At 32.8% G+C, this 17,227-nt stretch overlaps 1 protein-coding gene across 1 annotated transcript in view; it reads left to right on the top strand.

Moving 5' to 3' along the window:
* The window catches only part of SCN3A (sodium voltage-gated channel alpha subunit 3), a 113,219-nt gene that overhangs the window by 33,567 nt on the left and 62,425 nt on the right, over positions 1-17,227 (top strand). Inside the window, exons 4-11 of the mRNA XM_079134399.1 lie at positions 1,114-1,232; positions 3,477-3,566; positions 7,331-7,459; positions 7,945-8,036; positions 9,050-9,322; positions 9,528-9,591; positions 13,859-14,000; positions 15,395-15,601. Of these exons, the coding sequence (XP_078990525.1) occupies positions 1,114-1,232; positions 3,477-3,566; positions 7,331-7,459; positions 7,945-8,036; positions 9,050-9,322; positions 9,528-9,591; positions 13,859-14,000; positions 15,395-15,601 (1,116 nt within the window). The remainder of the gene's footprint in view (positions 1-1,113; positions 1,233-3,476; positions 3,567-7,330; positions 7,460-7,944; positions 8,037-9,049; positions 9,323-9,527; positions 9,592-13,858; positions 14,001-15,394; positions 15,602-17,227) is intronic.

Below are 17,227 nucleotides of genomic sequence, written 5' to 3'. Positions count from 1 at the left end.
TATCAACCCGACCACACATTAGAATCACCCAAGGAAAGTGTCCCAAATACCCACATCTGTGCCATACCCCAAAACTTTTGATTCAATGGGTCTGAGATAAGACTTAAATATCAGCAATTTAAAAATCTCCCCAGAACATTTTGGCAGGCAAGCTTTTTTAAGAACCACTGATTTTATAGTGGGTCAGTTTAGGTGGGACCTTACTGTCAAGTCTGTCCTGGAGATGTCTTCCTGAAATGGCAGGGAGTTTGATTACATGACCTCTCAGGATCTGCCTTCCTCTAAGATTCTGTGACACTCATTTTCGGAGTCAGAGGGAGAGTTTGACAGGTTGTGAGTAGGATTGAAGAGTGGATTGAATTGGCTGGAGCAGAGATGACTCTTGTAGGAGAAAATAAAAGATGATCCAAGAATGACTTGGTCAGCAGTCGCTGGGCAGCATAGTTTAAATGCTAGGTTCATAATTATAGCTTTCAGATCATAGAACTTTAGCTGTGGAATGCCCTTCAAAGTAATGTTTTCAGGCTAATTTTCAATGCAGCTGTCCCTTCTCAGTATTAGCTGGGAAGCTGATCCCTTCTCAACTGATATGCAGAATCAGCAAAGCCAGGTAATTCAACCCACTTGAACATTTTTAAAAGAAGAGAACTACTAAAGAGACAATAGGAATCCACCACAAATTTTGGAGTTAAAAGATTTGATTTAATTAAAATATTTAGAAAAAAAAGTATTTTAATAGCAATGTGTACAGAATAATCTGAAAAGTTACCAAAAACTGGAGACAGATGGCAAGCTTTAAATAGAATTGAAATCTGTAAAGCTACATTATAATTTGCTAAAAAATTTTGTGTAGGATTATCAGTTTGTATCAGCAAGTTGGAACCTTAGAGACAGATTAGATAATAGTAAAGTGTATTTTTATCTATAATTTTATTTTAATTTAGGGAGAAACACCTTACATGTATACTTTACATGTCTATAATGGTTTAAACAAATAAGTTTGAATAAACAAATCAGGTTTAAAAAAAAAAGACAAAACAAGTTCTTGATGTGTATAAACTCTTCAAATAAGCCACAGGTCTAACAATTTCTTTCTCATGTTTTCTTTTTCAGACTTTTATAGTATTGAATAAAGGGAAGGCAATTTTCCGATTCAGTGCCACCTCTGCCTTGTATATTTTAACTCCATTAAACCCTGTAAGGAAAATCGCTATTAAGATTTTAGTACACTCATATCCTTTTTATGTGAATTGTTCAAGTGCTATTTCTAACAGAAATTTTTAAAGAAAATGTCATCCTTCTTTCAAAATGCTTATGTCTTTGAGATTAATAGTAGCATTGTTAGTTTAATTGATTTATTGCCTTTGGCTTTAGCATAAAGCTATTTATATTTAAGATTATTATAGAATTATTATTATTATTCTTGAAGTGATTTGAAACCATTATAGTGAATGTGTAAATGAACTACATTTGTATAGTAGGTATAAGAGCCAATCTCCGTAAGACTTTTATCAATCTTTTCTTTTTAAATATTTTTTTAGTTGTAGGTGGACACAGTATCTCTATTTTTTTTTTTTTAACGTGGTGCTGAGGATCGAACCCAGTGCCTCGCATGTGCAAAGCAAGCACTTCTACCATTGAACTACAACACCAGCCCAAGACTTTTATTAATATTAATTAAATAATACGTGGCCATTGCTAGTCCATTGTGGTTAATATTATTATCTGTTTTACTAAATGTTCAAACTCTTTTGGGGCATGAGTATTGAACCCAGGGGCACTTTACCCCTGAACTACATCCACAGTCCTTTTTTTTATTTTTCATTTATTTATTTTGTCAAATTCCTTAGGGTCCTGCTCTGCTTCTAAGGCCTTGAACTTGTGATTCTCCTGCCTCAGCCTCCCAAGTTACTGGGATTATGGGACTTTGCCACCTTGACCTGCTGAATGTTTCAACTTTTGTACCTTAATTGGCTGTGTATATTTAGCACCTGAATCTATTCTCCTCCTTTCCTTCTTTAATTTCTCCTTTAGTAAATATTTATTAAACTTTCATTATATGCTTCTGTATCTGGTTGATAATATATCAAAAAGTTGTTAAAATTATTTGTAGTCTCAGGACTGTAGCTCAGTAGTACAGTACTTACTGGTATGCACATATACACATGGCCCTGAATTTGATCCCCAACACTATAAAAAAAAAAAAAAAAAAAAAAAAAAAAAAAAAAAAAAAAAAACCTATTTACAATGGCAATCAAAAAGTATATGTGCCCGGCGCATTGGCGTACACCTGTAATTCCAGTGGCTCGGGAGGCTGAGGCAGGAGGCTCTCAAGTTCAAAGCTAGCCTCAGCAAAAGTGAGGCACTAAACAACTCAATGAGACTCTGTTTCTAAATTTCTAAATAAAATACAAAATAGGGCTGAGAATGTGATTCAGTGGTCAAGTGCCCCTGAGTTCAATCCCCAGCATCCCCCACCAAAAAATAAGTATATGTGAAGGGGAAGAATATATGACTAGGTGTAGATTCCAATAAATATTTAAGAAGTGATAAAATAGAAAGGTGATTTGTTTGAGGTATTGTTTAAGAATTGGCATTCATATAGGCAAATTATATATAAACTAAAAGACCAGCTAACCTAAGAGACACAGCAAATGGAACTGACAGCCTTTTGAAGGGCATTTGAATTCTCTTCTTCTATGGGTTGATATTTGAAAGTAAATTATATTTTTAAAATATCACATATTTATCTCAAAATAATCATAGTCTTCTTACAGTGAAGTTGGTATTGAGATACCAAGAGAATGATTACAGCTAATTCTTCACAATACTTCTTATCTGATTTGGAATGATGTGGACCAGATGCAGGAGGATAGCTAGATGTCCTCTGAGTTTCCCTACAGCTTAAAGTGAAAACCAAAACCTTAGCAAATAATATTACCATATCAGCACAAAACTTTATTATGTTATAAAGGAATGAGTTACATCACTACAAGGAGTATCTCCCTACAGTAGAGGTCTCAAGGTGATCTTTGAATATATTGGTCTATATTTCTTAGGCTTTGTATATTGCATTCATTAACCTACTGTAAATTTATGGAAAATTTTAATCATACTTGAAGTGCAATGCTTCCACTTATATCATACTATAAACTTAAAGAAGGGTGAGTTGCCCTTCTACTGCAATTTTACAAAACTGATTCAAATGAAAAATATTCCCCATTTGCTTCAAATATTAAATTCAGTTTTGTAAGTAAATGATGTAAAATTTCAAAAAGAATAGACCAAGACCATGTGACAGGCTTTGAAATTTATTATTATTTTTATAATTATCTTAATGCTAATAAGTAAAATTGATTTCCCAGTTACCTTGTGTTGATAAATTCTGGTGTGTGTGTGTGTGTGTGTGTGTGTTTTGGATCATTTTTAAATAACCGTGAAAACAAACTAACAATTATTCCTTAACTATAATCTACCTTATTCAGCATGCTTATCATGTGCACTATTTTGACCAACTGTGTATTCATGACCTTGAGCAACCCTCCAGATTGGACAAAGAATGTAGAGTAAGTAGGAATAACTTCTTGGAATGAGAAATGTACACATATATTCTTTAGCAATCTCTTTGTGGTTATCATCTGACTTAACATTTCCACTTTTTTAAGTGAAACTAAATACTTCTAAGAAAAGTTATTTTCATAATATGAAAGAAGATAAGGGAGGTTCTTTGGGGGAGTTTTTCTTCTTAGTTAAGTTTTTTTTTTTTTTTCCAACAAATTCATGATAGTATCTGTTTAAGAGAGGTTATCAATTAGCATCCATTTGATAGGAAACTAAATCAATCATTTAGCCTTACAGTTAAGAATCATTGTTACACATTATAAATATAGTACAATGATTACCTGAGTAATCTGATGAATTATTTTACATTAGTATATTGCCATTATTGTTATATTCTGGTTAAACAGATACAGGTGTCTGACTCTTTATTATTTTATCAGGCATTTTGATTATATATTTTATTTTTATATCTGGGTGTTTGAGTAACTTAGACATTTTATGTGGCTAAGTTATATGTAGATATGTTGGTTATTTAGACCAGAGCATTTGTGCTGAAACACCATAGATGTGTTCAGTAAAAGAAATTAAATGTATCCTGAAAAAACACTCCAAAAGTAGCAGAGTTTCAAGGGAAATATACTTAAAGGCAAATGACTCAAAACTTTAATGAAAAGCAATGACAACACTTGCTCAGTTTTCCTCCTAACATTTGCATCCAAAATCTCAGCCACTGGGGTTCTTAGCACCCTTATCCTTTCTCCCCTTGAGACAGAGACCCAGGGTGCATCTATTTTAACATTTGTGAAAACATTTGGTTCAGTATTTTAACAGAATCAATAGGAAAAGCCTAAGCCCAGTATATATTGAGGCCCCTAAACCAGCCTTTACATGCACTAAATGAAACATTTCTATTGATCTCTCACTTTAAGGTACTTTTTATTTCTAGAGATTTTCTATCTAAGTTTGAGGGGGAAAAAATGTTCCTCATTGTTTCAAAACATTAATATGAAGTAACACAATTTCTGTATCATAACATTATTCCCTTGTCAGTCATATATGAGATCATTTGTATCAAAGAAGTATTCTTTTTAGTGAAATGGAAGGTATTTAGGTCATACAGATTATTTATGTATAGTTTAAAACAATGGCCAGGTATCTGATTAATTAAGTGAAAATTTTTAATATGCTCTATTTTTATATTTTTAAAGTAATGTTGGATAGGAAATAAGATATTGAAGCAAACACTATCTTTTTTTTATTTCTAACCATTTTTGAAGATATCTATGAGGATTTAATGTTCTACTCTAAGTCACTGGTTTTCTGTGATTTAACATGTTGAAAATTTTTAAAAAATAGTAGTTTGAAGATGCTTTGTAGAAGTCCTTATCATAAAGAATCCAATTCTTTTGTTCAGGCAGGCCATTTAACAGAACTCTCAGTTACCATTTATGACTTTGGAGTTAACAAAATAGACATAACTATATAAAACTTTTCTATGTGCTTTTGAAGAAGAAATTATTGAAGCATTTAAACATGTATAAGTGTCATTTATTTATATTAAATTAATGAAAAATAGGTAAAGATGATGTTTGAACATATATGTTGCCTTTTAACAGAACAGTATTAACTTAGAGACATTATACCCATTATGAAATAATTGACTTTACAGAAGTTTTGACATACATTTTTCAGTTAGAAAACTTTGTGCAGGTTTTCTGATCAATTATCTTGAGTAACTTGGCAGCAAGTCGTGAGGAAAATAAGCAAAATAGTAATGGTCACTGCAAAAACAAACAAAAAACTAGAGTCCAATGAGAAGAGAAGATAATTCAATTCTGAGATGAAAACAGAAGTCATTGAAATCAGATAGGTCTAAAGATAAGACATACCCAAAATAGCCTCAGGATACTATAATATAGTGAGGAGAGTATTATGCAAGGCAGGGTCCTGTTATATACCCCATAATCACAGGAGAAAAAGAATTTAAAAAAACCCTATCACATGGATGGAAGAGACAACAAGATCAGGAGCCTAGTGGGTGCTGAGCCAAGAAAGATCCAGGTCTCCTGATTCCTACATACCTGTTCAGTCTAGTGTAAAGCTCTTTCTCAAAGTTAAGTTCTAAGACTCTTCCATGCACTACCTACTCTAAATGTTCTCATATTTTCTTATATTTCCCAAAACAATAGAAGTGTAAACTTTAATCTCTCTCACTCCTAGTAACTTCATAAATTGCCTAAGCATAGATAAGGGCATTAACCCCTAACATGACAAATAGGACATACATGTAAGGTGTCTCTAAGTCCTTTTAAAAGGCCAGTTATCTCTCCAAATGGAAATGTCATAGTGATTACATTCAGTACACAAAGATCCAAACTAAAGTGCAAGTACACATAAGGTTGGGATTATCAAATACATCTGTTCCTAGTAGTCAGCCACTTAATAATTAAGCAAAGATGGGAATTATACCTATTGCTCCTGAAACAAGTGAGTTATCAGGGAAAATAGAGGAGAATATACTTAGGAAAATAAGATGTGAAGCTTTTTACATACATTTTCCTCTGGTTTCTTCGTTCCCTCATATGAGAGAACTTTCTGCAGAAGACAATTTATAGATACCTATCCTAACATTCTTCACATATATCACACCAGTAGACTGGAAGGTACAATGAATTTTAATAAGAATAAATCAAATCTTAGTGACTCGGGTAAAGTATTCTTAAAAATAGACTTAGATTGGACTTTTAAAGAACACAGTGTTTACAAACTAGTACTCTCAACTATTTCTGGAAGAAACAGAAACAAAAATAACTTCACTGTCAATGCTCAAAGGAAAAATGAGCTACACTGGACAGCAAACAAAAGTCTTCCATCATTTTGGAGGCTAAAATTGGAATTTAAGCAAGGATTAAAAGATTTGGCCCAGTGATTGAAGAGAGATAGTAGCTGATGAAAAGTTAAAGAATTTTATTTATCTGTGAATTTTGGTAACTGTGTAAATACAGACACACACAACATACTATAGAACTGAATCATTTCTTGTGAATATGAATATATATATGTATGTATTCACAAATATATATGGAAAGAGAGAAAGAGGAGAGATGGGCAGTTTTATGACTTTATTCCAAACCATTTAATGACAAAAAATGAAGTATATTTTCCATATAAGACATGTAAAATAAACCTAAAATGAGTCTAATCATTAAGATTAATCGTTAATCATTAATCATTTTTGTACAAGTGAATCCAAGCTATGTTGCCTTTGGGGTTCTACTGTCCAATGAAGAAGCCACCAGCCTCATGTTGCTATTGAATTTGGTAAATTTAACCTTTGAAATGATAATGTTTGGGATACATTGATGTACACAAAATGTAACATGGAAATTAATTCCACTTGCTCCTTCTCACTTTATTTGGCTACCGGGAAGTGGCACATTACTTTGATGACTTAGGTTGTATTTCTGTTGGACATTGCTGCTCAAGAGGATCAAGCTTAGTGATTATCCACAAAATATGTGAAACTATTTTTCTAAAACCCAAATAGTATAACAAAAACATATTCCTGAAGAACATATTTTCTCTTTACTTTAATCTTTTACTTAACCTTATAAGACTAAGTAAACTACAAGATTCTTTGACATAGAAATAAGGAACAAAAGTTCAATGAATTAAAAACAACACACACAAAAGGATTTCACATTCTTGAAAATATGTATTTTAACAGTTCAAATTAAATTATTAATTTTGGTTTGGATGCTTTTCCTAGGTACACATTCACTGGGATCTATACCTTTGAGTCATTTATAAAAATCTTGGCAAGAGGGTTTTGCTTGGAAGATTTTACATTCCTTCGTGATCCATGGAACTGGCTGGATTTCAGTGTCATTGTGATGGCGTGAGTAATTTTTTAAATTTGTTAATTTCAATGTAATGGTAATAGTTACAGCATAAACCAGGATATTGAGACATAGCATAAATGTAGAGCTTCCACATTAGTTGAGTTAGCTATATGCCGTGTGTATTTTGAGAATACATATTGCAAGGTAAATAGATCTAGAAAATGAGCAATAAATGGAATTACTTTTATGTCACAGTGTTTATCTTCATCAAAATGAAGTTATTCATTGACTAAAATTTAATAGGAACAACTGTACTTTGATTGGTTTTGCAAACAGAACTATCCATATTAGTGAAACCTACATAGAAATAAAGTAACATATTTTTTTTTCTTTAAAGGCACCTTTCAGCATATGGCACCCTGAGGTCTTTGACAATTCTGTTTGTTTAACTCAAGGGGCTATATATGCCAAATCCAGCATTAATTATTTATTTAGTATGACATTTTCCAAAACTATCAGTAACTCTGATTTAATTCTACAGGTATGTAACAGAATTTGTAAGCCTAGGCAATGTTTCAGCTCTTCGAACTTTCAGAGTCTTGCGAGCTCTGAAAACTATTTCTGTAATTCCAGGTAAGAAGAAACTGGTGTAAGGTGATAGGCCCCTTATATCTCCAACTTTTCTTGTGTGTTATTGTGTTTGTGTGTGAACTCCCCTATTACAGATATGTGACAGAGTTTGTGGACCTGGGCAATGTCTCAGCATTGAGAACATTCAGAGTTCTCCGAGCATTGAAAACTATTTCAGTGATTCCAGGTGAGAGCTAGGTTAAACACCGAGGCTGACTTTAAATACACTATAAAAATATTGAGGTTGATATCAATGTATACAATTAACCTTCTTACTTATTGTTCTTTTTTGTCACATTAAAGAATGTTAAATAATGTTTTGATGTCAGTTTAGTTCCTAAAATTTTAGAAATTTCTGCTTCTTTGTAAAGTCAGCCTTTGAGTTTAACAGAAAATTGCATGAGACATCTATTAAAAAAAAAATACTGGTTTTGCACACTCTCTCTCCCCCCTCTCTCTTCTCTCTCTTGCATATGATGCAAAGTTTTGTCTTGCATTCTGATGAAGCTTTGCTACCATGGCTTTACTGATTTGTTTTTTACCATTCACAGCAGATCTATTTCAAAAATAGATCTTCTTTTATAAAGGAGAAAAGATTATATGGAAAAGCATGCCCATTTCTATATCTTAAAATTCTTTTCTCCTCCAAATCACTGCTACTTGGAGGCTAATGTACAGAATGGGATAGAGGGAACCAGCCTCATGAAACACAGAATCTGAAAAGAGAAACAACTGCAACTTGGTCTTTTACTTTTTTATGGCAGCACATAAAACTGCACAAGCAAAACTTCCTGCCTAGATATTCAAACTTTGATTTTGAACCTCCAGAAAGCACACTGTTCATATAGAAAGTCTGCTCTTCATCTACTTTTTAGATCATCAGGCTGTCCATAAAGCTTTGGTGTGTACATGGCCAAACAATATTTTGTGGGGAAATAAGAATGTGTGCAACTTATGAGAAGAAATCATGGTTTATGACACTCTTCCTCAGTTGACACATAGTTATTTCTCCTCAGGTTTGAAGACCATCGTGGGGGCCCTGATCCAGTCGGTGAAGAAGCTCTCAGATGTCATGATTCTGACTGTGTTCTGCCTGAGCGTGTTTGCTCTAATTGGGCTGCAGCTGTTCATGGGCAACCTGAGGAATAAATGTTTGCAATGGCCCCCAAGTGATTCTGCCTTTGAAACCAACACCACTTCCTACTTCAATGGCACAATGGATTCAAATGGGACATTTGTTAATGTAACAATGAGTACATTTAATTGGAAGGATTACATTGGAGATGACAGTAAGAAGTATTACCGCATATGTTAACCTTAGTGTCTCTGAGTGAGTTTGCAACTGTAGACAGTTGAGTGTGTGTGAAGCTACCTTTGTAAACACATTTTATTGATGAGTATGTTGAAAAGAACTGAAACAATCAAATTTGGGGATTTTATTTAGTGTGAATATGACTGATATGAAATTAAAGAGTTTATTCTTCATATTAACAGGTCACTTTTATGTTTTGGATGGACAAAAAGATCCTTTACTCTGTGGAAATGGCTCAGATGCAGGGTAAGGAATATGATTTTTTTTTTAATATGTAGGCTTTTGTGAAAAGAAAGAAATTTAAAAAAAAAGAAAATGAAAGTTCAGAAAAAATACACAAGTATATTTACATATAAATAATAAAAGCATGACTGAGTACCTAGAAAGGGTCTTGTCTGACTTACTGAATTACCATTGGCCCTAAACTCACAGCATTTGAAAAATGTTTTCCCCAGAATTTATACTCAGTATGTACCTAAAGTGTTGCTCTAATGAGTGAAGGCCCATAGTTTTTTCTGTAAACCCATTGGGGTTGTTTAGGAAGAAGAGGGAGGGAACACACCGTGGGCGTAGTTTTGTTGATGTGAGTTTGTATTGGTGATACTAATAGTAAGTGACTTACAAGCCATAAAACTGAAACATACTTTTAGGCATCTTAGAAAATAGAAAGTTGATGTGATCATAAAAATCTACGAGCATCAGTGGAAATACATACTAGTCCTATAGATAGAGTTTTGGAGAATTTTTTTCCTGATAGCTTTACTACATAAATATAGTCAATAAGAGTACAGGTTCTAGAGTTCAAATTCTAACTCCACAGTCTGAGAGTTCTTTAAAGTTGGAAGTGTACTAAACTCTTAGTACTTCAGTTTATACATCTCTAGGAAAAATAATACAGCCCCCTCTTAAGGTTGTTGTGATGAATAATTAATGTACATAAAGCATTTGTACTAGAACAGGCTCTATCACAAGCACTGCAATTTATATCATAAGCTTATAATAGGATTGTAACTAATGCTATTATTTATTATTATAGTTAACTTAAAATGCTAGATAAATGTTTGGATAAGGCTGGTTAATGCATATTTTATTCCTATGAAAACATAATAATCACTTCTCTTTAATGAGTACCTACTATGGGTTAAGAAATTTGTGTGGTAAAACTGATTTAAATGTCACTCTATTTAAATGTCAAAATTCTAATGATATCTACCCAGTTTCAAGACTTCCAACAAGGTCACAGTAATAAAAATAGCATGCTATTGGTGAAAGAACTGGTATATAGATCAATGAAACAGAAACAAAACATCAAAAATAGACAAGTACAAATATAGTCAACTAATTTTTTATAAAGAAGCAAGCAAATGTAATTCAATGGAATAAACAAAATATTTTCAACAAAAGATGCTAGAACAATTAGAAATATTCAAAGAAACAAAACTAGAACAGAAAATATATCCGCAACAAAATTTACTCAAAAGAGATCATACACCTAAATGTAAAATGTAAAACTTCTTTAGGAAAATATAGGAGAATCTATATAACCTTAAGTTTGTTTATTAAATACATAATCAATTAGCATAGTCCATGAAAGTAAAAGGTGGTAAGTCGACCTTATTAGAGTCATCTGTTCTACAGACACATTCTTAAGAAAATGAGGACATAAAGCACATAATAGAAGAAACTATTTGCAAAATCCAAATCTGATAAAGGACTTACACTCAAAATATTCAAAGAACTTTTAAACTCAATAATGAGGAAATAAATAACCCAATTTAAAAATGGCAAAAAAAAAAAAAATCCTGAACACACAACTCACAAAATTATATATACAGATGACTAATAAAATACAAAAAGATGGTCAACACTATTTGTCAATAAGGAACTACAAATTTAAACAACTGCAAATTTCTACTACATACATATTAAAGTGACTAAATTCTCCAAAACACTGGCAATATCAACTCTTTGGTGTACCAACTTCTGGATGCAGAATAACAGGATTTCTCCCTCATTGCTAATGGAAATGCCAAAGAAGTTGGTGGAGTCTCACAAAATAATAAAAATTCTTACCAGATGATCAGATAACTATTAGATTTTTCAGCCAGCAAATATAATGACATATTTATACCAAATCTATATGAGAATGTTTATAACAACTGTATTCATATTTACTAAAACTTGGAAGCAACCAAGATGCCTTTCAATATATAAGTGAATAAATACACTATAGTACACATAGAGTGACATATTCAGATTTTAAAAAGTGAGCTATCTAGCCAAAAAAAAAAAAAAAGGAAAAAGACTTTAATGAATCTGAATTGAATGCTTCTAGGTTTAAAGAAAACCAACCTGATAAGGTACATGATATGATTCCAATTATATGACTTTCTGGAAAAGACAGAACAGTACAAATGAGAACAAGACTAGTTTTTGTTTCATGGTGAGAGGTTGAGTAAGTGAGTAAGTGAAGCATGGGGGATTTTTAAGGTGGAGAAAGTATTTTATTATTCTGTAATGGTGAATGCAAAACATTAAGCATTTGCCAAAACTCACAGAACAGAGAGCAAACCTTAACATATACAAATTATAAAAAAGTCTTTTGTGAGGTTTGGTGATCCCAGGATGAAATAACAAATGTGACAAAAATATTTAAATATATTATGAATGTATGAAATCACTTCACTAAAGGAAGTGGGATAATAATGTGCTAACCTAAGTCACTTTAGAAATGAGCAGAGTCTGTGAAAATGAAGGCCAAAGGAACAATACTCTAGAGGATAAAGTTATTTCTCATGGTGGTATTGACTGATAATCCTGAAACTACTATGCATGTGTGCTGATATAGAACAATTAAGCAAAGGGATAGTAGATAGTGGGAGGCAGATTTCTCACCCTAGCAGTGAAAGTTTCAAATAAGCAAAGGGAGGAGTCTAGAATGATCCTGTGGTAGTGGATTTGAGTTGGAGACATGAGTATGACCTCAAGTTCAGTTTAATCTCAACACAACTGGTTACATACAGAAATATTTATGTGTGTGTGTATGTGTGTACATCACGTTAGCATATATGTGACCTCGTTCTGTCAGGTGAGAAGCACTAGAAGCAAAGATAGATGTCTTAGTAGCAACAAACACCCAGCTGACATCTGACCTTGGTTTCTAATACCATCCTCCAATAAAAGGAACTGGGAATACTAGGAGAAATGATTGATTGAAGAACTGGTGTGGAAAATAAAAAAGATGAACCTATAGTATCTTATAAGTTCAGAAAGAACAAAAGTGCTAAGAAACAAACAAATATAAACAAAATATGCAAACATGGGGTATGTCAAACTAAAACAAGTATTAAGTAAAAAAGCTTATAATAACCAAAGATGGAAAAATTGAGCAAGCAAATATTATTACATTTTAATTCAAAGTACAAAATGAATATCCACCAACTGATGTGAATAAGTGATCAAATAAATAAATAAGGGATAATGGACAAATATCCCATGCAGAATTCCAAATAAATTTTATGCATATTCTGCCTCTGAAGAGATCATAACTATGCATTCCTTAAGTGTGGGCTGCACATTCTGATTTTATTCCAAAGACTGCAGTATGAAAGAGGAAGAAAAAAGTAGATTTACAGAAAAAAATCTACAAACACTACATCTAGTAAGGTGATGAACATTATCAACAATGATAAATCATATCGATTCAGTACAGACTTTTAGCATGATAAGAGGATAATAGTACTTTAACTCTGTATTTTTCCACCTCCAAATCAATTACTCCCAAATAATAATGAAATAAACATAAGATAAATCTTAACTTAAGAACAGTCTACAAAATACCTGACTTGTGATCAAAACTGTCAAGGTCACCGGAAAAAAGGAAAGTCCAAAAAACGAACACAACCAACAGAAGCCTAAAGAGACATGATGATTAAATGTTTGCGTATCCTGGAACAGAAAAAAGATGTCTGGGAAATATCGATAAAGTATAGACTTCAGTTAATAATAAAGTATCAATATTAGAAACTGGGCATGAGGGATGTGGGAGGTCTGTACTATCTTCATAATTTTCCTGTGAAAATAAAATTGTTCTAAAACATAAATTTTATTTTAGATAATTGTACAGAATTGACTAATTGAAATATCTCATTAAGTAAATAGTTTTCTCACCCTTTGCCTGTTTTCTGACTTTTAGCTTTTAATTATTAGTTCTTGCCATTTTGTAAAGTGAAGAAGAATGATAGTGTCAGAGGTAAAGATCTGTGGTAGCTACCTCTCTGCTGTCCTAAATGTCTGTAGATATGGTTCACTCATACCTAATTTTCTTCTGGTTTTCCTAATAGGCTTTATTTGATGAGTTTCCCTGTGAGCAGTCACCTAAGCATTCTAAAAATGAAAGCAAAAAATAATTCATTGTAAATAACGCTGGGTTATGACAATTCCTACAAATCAAGATGAATTGTACTTCATATAATTTCTATACTGACCTCATTATCAACTCTCTTTTTTACAGCCAGTGTCCAGAAGGATACATCTGTGTGAAGGCTGGCAGGAACCCCAACTATGGCTACACAAGCTTCGACACCTTCAGCTGGGCCTTCTTGTCCTTATTCCGTCTGATGACTCAAGACTACTGGGAGAATCTTTATCAGTTGGTAAGATCCAAATTAACATGAATAGGATTTGTTTTTCTGAACATACATAAAATGGTAAGTTTGGATATTTGTTTAGAATACTCTGGAATACAGAGTAGGGTATGGTATAAAGTAAGTGTGTATAGAATCCTCACTGCTCAGTCAGTTACATAGATGGAGAGCTGCTTATATGAAAGGCATTCTGAAAAAAAAATAACAGAATGAATCAAACACCATTACCATATGTAAATATATAATTACACAAATGGTATGCCTCTACTTTATGTACAAACAGAGAACGAGATGTACCCCATTTGTTTACAATAAAAAAAGAAATTAAAACTTGTGACTAGCTCCCAGATGTGCTCTGAGTTCAGCAATATTAAAATATGAAATGTTGACAAAAAAGAAAGAAAGAAAGAAAGAAAGACAGAAAGAAAGACAGACAGACAGAAAGAAAGACAGAAAGAAAAAAAGACAGACAGAAAGAAAGACAGAAAGAAAGAAAGACAGAAAGAAAGAAAGAAAGAAAGAAAGACAGACAGACAGACAGAAAGAAAGAAAGAAAGAAAGAAAGAAAGAAAGAAAGAAAGAAAAGAAAGAAAGAAAGAAAGAAAGAAAGAAAAGAAAGAAAGAAAGAGAAGAAAGAAAGAATGAAAGAAAAGAAAGAAAGAAAGAAAGAAAGAAAGAAAGAAAGAAAGAAAGAAAAGAAAGAAAGAAAGAAAGAAAGAAAGAAAGAAAGAAAGGAAGAAAAGAAAGAAAAGAAAGAAAGAAAGAAAGAAAGAAAGAAAGGAAAGAAAGAAAGAAAGAAAGAAAGAAAGAAAGAAAGAAAGAAAGAAAGAAAGAAAGAAAGAAAGAAAGAAAGAAAGAAAGAAAGAAAGGCATTCTGCTAAGGGCTGTGGCAAAAGCAAAGAATGCTCATGACTTTGAGTTTATAACCTCATTGTGGAGATTGGAAACAGCATGTGAAATGATTTTAAAAGGTCAATTATATAAAAATTTCAAATTAAAGCTATAATTAATTGAGGCTAGAAGAGGAGGAAAGAAAGGTGTCTCCTCCAGAAAATGCAGTTGGGTGAGGAGCCCAGCTGAAAGAAATGAAAGACCCAATGCTCTCAGTTATACTATCACTCTCCCATTATTCACCCTTCATTTTAGTGTTACTCAAATATATATCCAAAATGCTCTAATGTGAAATGTATTTATACCGAATGCACTACAGTCAAACCTCTGATAATTTGATTATTATTTGTATATACATGTGTGCTTGCATATTTTTAACACCAAAAGAAAATTGATCAAAATAAATTAAATACTAAAATGCATTCATCTCTTTATTTCTAACTGTGATGATTAGATGTTTATTTGGGGACACTTTTCTGAAATACCAATGAATTATCTCCCTTCTGTCCTAGACATTACGTGCTGCTGGAAAAACATACATGATATTTTTTGTCCTGGTGATTTTCTTGGGCTCTTTTTACCTGGTAAACTTGATTCTGGCTGTGGTGGCCATGGCCTATGAGGAACAGAATCAGGCCACACTGGAAGAGGCAGAACAGAAGGAGGCAGAATTTCAGCAGATGCTTGAACAGCTTAAAAAACAACAGGAAGAAGCTCAGGTACAGAGTGATAAATAAGTAAAGCTTTATTATTGTTTTAGTTATTTAGAAGGAATATTATTGTATCATAGGGGTTAAATTGGAGCTGGCTTCTAATTTTGTGCATAGAAACTACTGTTAGGAAAGAGAAAATTATTCAAACCTAAAATTGTTTCTGAATTTGGAGCCCAAGAGCATTTTAGACACTATATACATCACCAAGAAATTAACTAGCAGGGGATAAGGCATTAGGGATAAAGTGTACTATGTAACTAGGGATAAAATACGATGGAAACTGAGGGAAGAATCTAATTTTTAGTTTAATTTGAAAATGAAGTAAAACTGGCATTTCCCACTATTACTGTTTTACCTCTAATTTTCCCATTTTCTTCTGAAGTTAATTTATTTTTAATATTAAGGAGATGGCATTATGTATACCAATACTTAACCATTCTTTGTGATTTCTTTATTGCAAAAGATGTTTGCTACAGTCCATATCAAGATATTAGGAAGGCATCTGAAATTAGATACTAACTTCAGATTTTTATTAGTATTCAAGTTTATTTGGTTAGAGATTTTTGTTTCTCGGATGCTAGATACTTTTATATTCCTATCAAAATTCTTGACCCTTGTTTTGGGACTTAGTTACACCATTCATAAACAATTTGATACTTTTGCATCTTCTCACATTTGAAGATTTGCTAGATAGGACAAGAGTAGCATTTAATCTAAGGCTGATTATTCAACACGACTGAGGGAAGCCATTTCCAAATACTCTACCCAATGACCCATTTAAAATGAAGTGTTTACTAGTGTAGCTGGTAGGAACAGGCAGGCCCCATTCTCAATCTATGTGCGTGGTAGGTGGCATTCCCTGTAATCCTTAGCCTTCGGAAGCTGCCCAATACATTGATGAATATTTTTCTCAGTACTCATGAGGGACCTGAGAAGAGCTCCAGAGTTCTCTGTCCAGTCCCTTCCTTTAGGATGCCTGTCCTGTGAACTATAGCCACTTTAGTGTCCTTGGACTACTAGTTCTGTCTCCTCCACTCATGGAGTCTACAGATACTCCTTCCTTGTCCGGTCATCTGGAAGTACAAGGCCTTAGGTTAGAAACTCACAGAACTTGGCGACTGGCTTTCACATTTCCCACCATCTTAGAGCCTCCAGCCTGGATGTCCAGTCTTCAGAGTCATCATTTTATGTATTTCTTCTGTATAACTCACTGTTTCAGTAGAGAAAGCTGTTCTGACCTCTATAACTCTACCTGGGCCAAAAGGAGGAGTCCAAATAATATTTTTGTATATTGACTTTTTAGAAAATTTTTTTGCTGGATGAATGAATTTAGATCCTTAAATGGCAGTATATAAAGTTTAAGTTTTTAACAATTATGAATTACTTTGAAGATTCACAGCATTGGGTCTTTTTTTTTTTTTTTTTTTTTTTTTTTTTTTTTTTTTTTTTTTGAGGCTTTTTGGTAAAACAGGGATTGGGCAGTGAGCAGCTTAGCTAATTCCTGACCTCAACCATGGGTTTAGCATCTGCTAAACTCAATTCAGGCTTTTCTATTTGCATCTTACCTTTGAGTAAAAAGTTGCAATATGATTATACTCTACTGATTTTAGAAGGAAACTATGGACAAATTTG

Source organism: Sciurus vulgaris (assembly GCF_902686455.1).
Source record: "Sciurus vulgaris genome assembly, chromosome: 3".
NCBI classification, from domain to species: domain Eukaryota; kingdom Metazoa; phylum Chordata; class Mammalia; order Rodentia; family Sciuridae; genus Sciurus; species Sciurus vulgaris.
The sequence above is the reverse complement of the archived record's forward strand: the minus strand, read 5'-3'. Positions and strand labels throughout refer to the sequence as shown.